General features: G+C 34.2%; 1 protein-coding gene across 1 annotated transcript; it reads right to left on the reverse strand.

The window, feature by feature from the left end:
• Positions 1 to 1,259: 1,259 nt before the first annotated feature.
• Positions 1,260 to 3,917, reverse strand: LOC133798421 (actin-like). Its single transcript, XM_062236694.1, has 5 exons — positions 3,767 to 3,917; positions 3,080 to 3,149; positions 2,550 to 2,943; positions 1,590 to 2,203; positions 1,260 to 1,499 (listed from the first exon to the last, which is right to left on the reverse strand). Exons 2-5 carry the CDS (start codon positions 3,137 to 3,139, stop codon positions 1,434 to 1,436), a joined length of 1,134 nt encoding a protein of 377 aa, XP_062092678.1. The 5' UTR covers positions 3,140 to 3,149; positions 3,767 to 3,917; the 3' UTR covers positions 1,260 to 1,433.
• Positions 3,918 to 7,833: the final 3,916 nt, after the last annotated feature.

Raw genomic sequence — 7,833 nt, forward strand, 5'->3', positions numbered from 1 at the left:
TAAAAGACCACTCATGCGATGTATCACCTGCATGCAGGCGATGTATCGCCTGATAGGCGATACGTCGCCTACAAGCAGGCGATGCATTGCCTGCTAGGGCTTTTGAAACCCTTTGCATTTTGGCGATGCTACGCCACTTAGGAGGCAACACATCGCTACCCTCTCTGATTTTGGACCCCTCCAATGGTCTTAAAATTGCTCCAAATGCTACCAAACTTTTTTAGAATGTTTGAATACCTCATTGTATCACAAAAGTCACTTTTAGATGTTTTCTACACAATCTCATGTTTTCACTTCTCTTTAAGTAAAAACTCGTTAAGTGTTTTGCACCTTACCATATAAACATCTTAGCCATTATATTTAACCATTCTCAACAACACCTACATCAACATTGATAAGAATATGGTCTTCATTTGGATGGAGTAATAAAGGCACTCCTTTTGTGATTAGCAGATTGATACTCATGCATAAATTTTGCACACCACTCCAGCTACTCAGCATCATCGGGAATGGAATTACCATGAAGAGAGGAATTTCTTACTTGCCAAACTTGCCAAGATATAAACCACAAATAGTTCAAAGTATTCTTTGGATAAGACCTGGGCAAGATTGGATAAGAACATGATCACGTCTGTATTATCAGTCTCTTCATTTTGTCAAAGAAGCCACTTTTCTCATAAACCATGTAAAACAATTATAGGATCATTAGGAGTACCTTTGCAAAACAAAGCACGATTAGTAGATGGCCAAAGATGAAAAACTTTCCACAAAAAGTGCGAACCGAGTAATCTCTTTTTCACAAGACAACTTGGTATCGACTTCGGACATTATATTCATCATCCTTAGAAAAATGCCAAATCTATTTTATTATCAATTAAATTATATAATAGTGGAGTGGAGTGGAGTTTATTCTATCCGAGAAAACAGTCTATAAATGATCAGACTCGGATCAATGACACCCAAATCTTCAAGGAGTGGAGTTTCTCGAAAAATTAGAAGTCCGAAGGCCTTGAGAGCCACGATCCTCAATGACTCGCATCCTCGCCTGAACTAATTATCCACCTGTACCCACGACGAATGCTTTTCCTAGTTTATGGCCAATTGATTTCTTTTTCCTTCAAATACAGCAAGTCTTTGGTGGTTTGCCTTCGCTTTATTAGCTCCCATAGGCGTAGCTTCATAATTAGGTGGGTGCCAACAACCCAAAAAAAAAAAAAGCTGAAATAACAAAAATAAAAAAATTTAAAAGAAAAAAACGATTTAAGAAAGAAATTGGATAAATTAACTCCTGGCCTTCTGAAGTCACTTCAACATGAGAATAAAAAAAAAGTAAAGAGCTAGAATGAGCCTTCTGCAAACAACACTTTTCTCCAAGAAAATAAAAACAAACAGTACTCTCTTCTCTCTCTTCAATAGTTCTAATTCCCACATGCTTAGAAGCATTTCCTATGAACAATTGATGGCCCAGACTCATCGTACTCTGCTTTTGCAATCCACATCTGCATAAGAAATAGATGAAAATAATATATCAGAAATTATTCAATGATCAAATCAACATTGGTCGAAATTTAGATGAAAAAAATATGAACCTGCTGGAAGGTGCTGAGAGAGGCCAAAATGGAGCCTCCAATCCAGACACTGTATTTCCTCTCGGGTGGTGCGACAACCTTGATCTTCATCGAGCTTGGTGCAAGAGCAGAGATTTCCTTGCTCATTCTATCAGCAATGCCTGGGAACATGGTCGAACCACCAGACAGGACAATGTTACCGTAAAGATCCTTTCTGATATCGACATCACACTTCATGATTGAGTTGTAAGTAGTTTCGTGAATGCCTGCTGCTTCCATTCCTATCAATGAGGGTTGGAAAAGAACTTCGGGGCATCGGAATCGCTCAGCGCCAATGGTGATGACTTGCCCATCTGGCAATTCATAACTCTTCTCAACAGCAGAACTAGTCTTGTCCGTCTCCATCTCCTGCTCAAAGTCAAGAGCAATGTAAGCAAGCTTCTCCTTCATGTCCCTCACAATTTCCCGTTCGGCAGTGGTGGTGAAGGAGTACCCACGCTCAGTAAGAATCTTCATTAAGTGATCAGTAAGATCACGACCAGCAAGGTCAAGGCGGAGAATGGCATGAGGGAGGGCATATCCCTCGTATATAGGGACAGTATGGCTGACACCATCACCAGAGTCCAACACAATACCTACACAACCAAGGCAAAACTACTAGCTAAATCATTTTGAGACAGGTAAATATAAAAGCTACATAATTATATTATTAATGAGGGCCAAGGTTTAATTTTCAAGAAAATATTATTTCGAAAACCAAGGCCACGTTACATTATTTCACAAAGGTAAGAAACTATAATATCACGATGCAAGTGGTAAGTAAAACAGGCTTAGATCTCATTCCTATAATCAATCCTCTTGTGATTGGTAAAGTAAAGCCTCAGCTCTTGCCATATTTAAAGTCACATTTCAGGGTCTATAAGATACTATAACAAGTAATCATGCTATGACAATGAAAAGATGAAATTACTTGGCACTTACCGGTAGTACGACCACTGGCATACAGAGAAAGAACGGCTTGAATGGCCACATACATAGCAGGAGTGTTAAAGGTCTCAAACATGATCTGAGTCATTTTCTCTCGATTGGCCTTAGGATTAAGTGGAGCTTCGGTTAGAAGAACTGGGTGTTCCTCAGGGGCAACACGAAGCTCGTTGTAAAAAGTGTGATGCCAGATCTTTTCCATGTCATCCCAGTTGCTCACAATACCATGCTCAATTGGGTATTTTAGAGTTAAGATACCACGCTTGGATTGGGCCTCATCACCCACATAAGCGTCTTTCTGGCCCATTCCAACCATCACACCAGTGTGACGAGGACGACCCACGATGCTGGGAAACACAGCTCGTGGAGCATCATCTCCAGCAAACCCAGCCTAACAGGTAAGATCACAATAATTCATGGTCAAGAGGCAAATTCTACACATCCGCGTGTAACATTAAGCTACGTTTTGCATAGAAGATTAATGATACAAAGAGAAACTTTTAAACACTGATAAATAACATCAATACCTTGACCATTCCAGTTCCATTATCGCAAACAAGTGGCTGAATATCCTCTGTATCTGCCATCTTCACTTACCTATAAGTTCACCAAACTCTGCTATAAGAACTGCTTTCATAAAATAATAATAATAATAATAATCCTTAATTTTTTTCCCACTTTAAAACTGGTAGTCTATAAGCTAGATCATCATATGGCTAAATATAAAAACACTAAAGCTGCAACTTAATTCAAATGCAGCCATGTATTTGAACACCAGTCCTGCGCTCTCAAAAAAAAAAAATACAACAATAATAATAATAATAAAATAAAGAAAGAAAGTATACTCAAAAGAATCAGATACAATCAATTTGTGGGAATGAACTCAATTCTTGATCTTTTCTCGTTCTTGGTCTTCCTTAGGTTATTTACCATATTTATATTAGCATATATACTCTTAAAAAAATATTTTAAAAAAAAACAGAAAAAGAAACGAAAGTATTTTTCTTTTCAACATAAACCAAATTCATCGAACATTAACTCAAAAATTTGGACAGACAAATAAACTAATAATCATAAATCCAACAATGAAATGCAAATTCTGAAACATAAATAAATTTGAAATGAAAAAAAAAAAAAGAAGCACAGATCGGGTGAAAGAAAGAGATCGAAAGATACTAAAGAGACATCGGAGCGAAGTGGAAGAGAATACGAACCTGTTCGAATGCAAATAGCAAGATGGAAGTGCAGCGTCTGGGTTGAATGGGTTGAGCTTTGAGAGAGAGAGGAAGGACAAGGAGAGGAAAGGGAAGCTGTGTAATAATAGTATATAAAGATCTATGATGGTGATGATGATGCAATGTGGTCCGTCAGATTGAGAGTACAGTCTGGACTCGCCATTATGTCTTCAAACAAATCCATTTCTATATTCTTCATTTGTCAGCGAACCTGTATGTGGGCTGCACTCTGGGCTGGGCTGGGCTCCATTTTTAAACTCTGATTAATTTATTAAGTTTAATGTCTCCATTTTATTCATTTATTTATTTGTAAATGCTAAAACTCAATACATTTTTTTTTGTCTAAGAACAAAATTAAATATTAAGATTTTTAAATCATTGATAAAATTTAGTTTTTAATGAGAGTAAATCAAATATTACAATGAATTAAAATATTCAACCATTTTACTGTTTTTTTAATAGTTAAAACTAACCTTCTGTTTTAAAAAGAATGTTGTAGAAATCAATTCACCGTATTGTTATGTGCATATTATGAAGAAGAAAATGGCATTCCTACTTTTCTTTTCTTTGTTTCTTTGTACAATTTTATAACATCATGCTTAACACATAGATCCTATATGGTTGGATTATATGGTCAAATGTGATAAACTAAAGTATTCTATTCTCAATTTTTCCATAAAATAAATCTTCACAAAATTTTTAAATTAAAAAAAAAATCCCATCGTTTTATTAGTAGAATCACAACTTCATTTCCCACATTTTGTCTCCCCTAAAAAAAACACATTTTGTCATGTTTGTGAATATCAAAATGTATAATTTTGATTCCTTCACATTAACATTCTAAATGTCCGCCAGTTTTATATTATTTATGTGTGCTGGGAGACAGTAAAAATTGACATTAAAATCATCTTAAATAAATCCATTTCATTATTGTAAAAACGAAATATGGCTGAACAACCTATATAAATAGAAAAATATAATGTCAAACCGTGTAAGACAACCATTTGAAGAATTTGAAATGTAAATTAGAAATTGACAAATATTTAAGACAACAAGCAAGTTCACTTCTCTGAGTTTGATTCATCATATTAATTTTTTTTAAATGAAAATAAAACCCATAACCATAAGTTAAGAAAGAAAACAACAAAGAAGTAGTACAAAAGATCATTTTAATTTTATTTCAAATTTATGTTGTTGGAGGAAATGATAAATGTAGCGCAAAGAGAAGACAAGAAAATAGAAAATGGTAAAATCCCAAATGCAAAAGTTGATTCGAGACAGCAGACACGCCAACCTTTGTACAATTTCAACTTTGATTTCTTTTTATTAAAAAAAAATTGAAACATCAATGCACTCTCATGCCATGCTGTACTCTACTGCTCATCAAAACTTTTTCAGTTTTTCCAATGCCAGTGGTTATTACTATGACAACTCCTTTTTTTATATATAAATTATTTCTAAAAATTGGGACGCCTTCTTTTCTGTAAATAAATTAAGTCTCCCATTTTACACTTTATTTTAATAAAGATTACTTTTTTTCTTTAATAAAATAGTGTATCAAATTCATAATTGGCACAAATCTATTAATATATTTGTCTTAGAGGATATACTAATCAGAAATTTACATTCCTTACTGATTTTTATAATTTAATTACAATAATTATCTACAAAATTTTATTTACAAAAAATCTTGTCACGTCATCAAAAAATATCGGGTTCTTCAAGTAATATACCTAAATTTGAAACTTTCCCGAAATCCCAATTTTCCTATTTTTCTGGGTTTAAAAAAGTAATATTTTAGTTACTTAAAATATTAATAAGTTACCAATTAGTTACTTTTTTAGTTACTTAAAATTTTAATAAGTTACCTCAAATACTTATTTTTTGAATTTTTTTTTATCTTAAGACACTGATTAGTCATTTTGAAGTTATATTATGGTGTCTTATAACTTAAGATACTTTTACGTTGCCAATTAATCATTTTTTAGAAACTAATAAGTTACAATAAAATATAACAAATTACTATATAGCTTATTATTAAAATTTATTTTTAGTATACTATACAATAATTTTTTTTATATTCTATTTAAAAGTTACCAAACAATATCCTAAAAAATCTATTTTTAAAAAGTTACTTGGAATATTTTTAAATAAATTTAAGTTGTTTAGAATACAATATAATATCTTTTAAATGTAAAATAAGAATACAAATTTTAGTATATTAAATTTTTATCAAGTTTTGTTGACCTGTGAAATTGGCCAACAAATGTATGTATGGTATACGATACATTTTGAACAAACAAATATAAATATACGACAGAGTACAAATATCTAAACAAACACACAAAAATTTATAGTGGTTCAGCCTTGTCCTGATGAACAGTTTAGTCTTTAGTATTGAATCACTCGATTGACAATTAAAAGGATGAATTGAAGAGTTCACTCATCACAAATTTGCCCAGAGTTTCCTCTCCAAAAAATATCCCCTCCCAAAATTGTCCTCGTTTTATGAAGCCATGGATCCTTTATTTATAGTACCCAGGAGTTGTTACATGGTCAGCAAGACTAGGGATCGTGGTTTGATACATGATTATTGGGTAGTGGAGATATGTGTCCACCTCCCCATGATTGTGAGATCGTGCGCCTTCTCGTCGTTTCTCTGGATTGTGGTGAAGATGCACGATTGAAACCTTCGAGAAAACGCTAAGTCTCGATTGGACTATGAGACTTAGGGCTAGGCCCGATGACCCTTTGGGTGCTAGGCCTGTTGATCTTCTGGGTTTTAGGCATGTTGATTTCAACTTCAACGAGTGTGAACTTTATCCAGCAAAGTGTATTTGAGAGTTTAGGTCGACCACCCTATGAAGAATAGGGTGGGCCGACCACCCCATGCAGTTATTGAGCATGCCAGGCCAACCACCCCTAGGGGGCTAGGGCCAGGCCAACCACCCCTAGGAGGTTTAGGTCTGGTTGACTTCCTTATAGGTCCTAGACCTATTCATTTTTGTTCATTTGTCTTTTTTCAATACTTTGTTGTTTTTCCATGACTTGTGATGCCACGTGCCGCTTTCTCATTCGCCACGTCATCTCTTGAATTTTGACAGATAACATTTTCCCCCCAAGTTTATCGTACTGTTTTCAACATTACGGTAAACTTGATCTGGCTCGAGAAACACATTGTAGCAGTACTCTAACAGCAAAGTCCCTCAGGACATCACATAGTATTTTTATCAACTATCGATAATTTGCTCAGCATGTATTTTTCAAGAATAATTGTAATTCCTAAAAATAATTATATTTTTCAAGGAAAATTAATTTCCTAAAAATCTAGTATATTTTTCAATGAATTTTGAAGTCCTAAAAATATAATATATTTTTCAAGAAGTTTTGAAGTCCTAAAAATATAATATATTCTTCAAGGATATTAATTCCTAAAAATACAAAATATTTTCAAGAAATTTTAATTCCTAAAAATATAAGATATTTTTCAAAGAATTTGAATTTTTAACTATAAAAGATATTTTTCAAGGAATTTGAATTCCTAAAAATATGGTTAGCCTGAAAAGCTAAAAGTAGAGACTCACTCATCACATCCCATACCCATGCGCCTATCTCAGGGAAATTCTGAGCTGTGAAATTCTCCAAGTCTTCATCAACTCTGCACATCTTCTCTTGGGTAAGTATTCTTTAACAATCTTTATGTCTTTGATGAATCTGTCTTAATTTCCTTGCTTTGCTATACTTTGATTCAAAACAACTGACTTTTTTTAACCAAAAACTTGTTTTTAATAAAAAATTGGCTTGATCATTGCCTCTTTTTGCGTGATGCTCTAGGGTTTAGAGGTCAGTAGGTCGATCACCTTCAGATTCGCTAGCCTGGGTGATTTCCAGGCTTATAAAACCCTAGGCCGACCACCCTTAAGTTTTCCTGGCCTAGGCGATTTTTAGGGCTTCACATCTAGGCATAAGCGACTTCGAGGGTTGTAAATTTCATCATGGGCCGACCACCCCTAGGGTTTCCCTTGCCTTGTGTGATTTCCAGGCCT

The sequence above is a fragment of the Humulus lupulus genome, chromosome 8 (genome assembly GCF_963169125.1).
Source record: "Humulus lupulus chromosome 8, drHumLupu1.1, whole genome shotgun sequence".
Classification (NCBI taxonomy): Eukaryota; Viridiplantae; Streptophyta; class Magnoliopsida; order Rosales; family Cannabaceae; genus Humulus; species Humulus lupulus.

Bases quoted from the DNA above. Each gene is read 5' to 3' on its own strand.
- LOC133798421 (XM_062236694.1), bottom strand. From the start codon at position 3,139: ATGGCAGATACAGAGGATATTCAGCCACTTGTTTGCGATAATGGAACT. The intron at 2,204-2,549 runs GTAAGTGCCAAG...TTGGTTGTGTAG, and splicing joins TGCCAGTGGTCGTACTACCG to GTATTGTGTTGGACTCTGGT. The intron at 1,500-1,589 runs GTTCATATTTTT...TTTCTTATGCAG, and splicing joins CTCTCAGCACCTTCCAGCAG to ATGTGGATTGCAAAAGCAGA.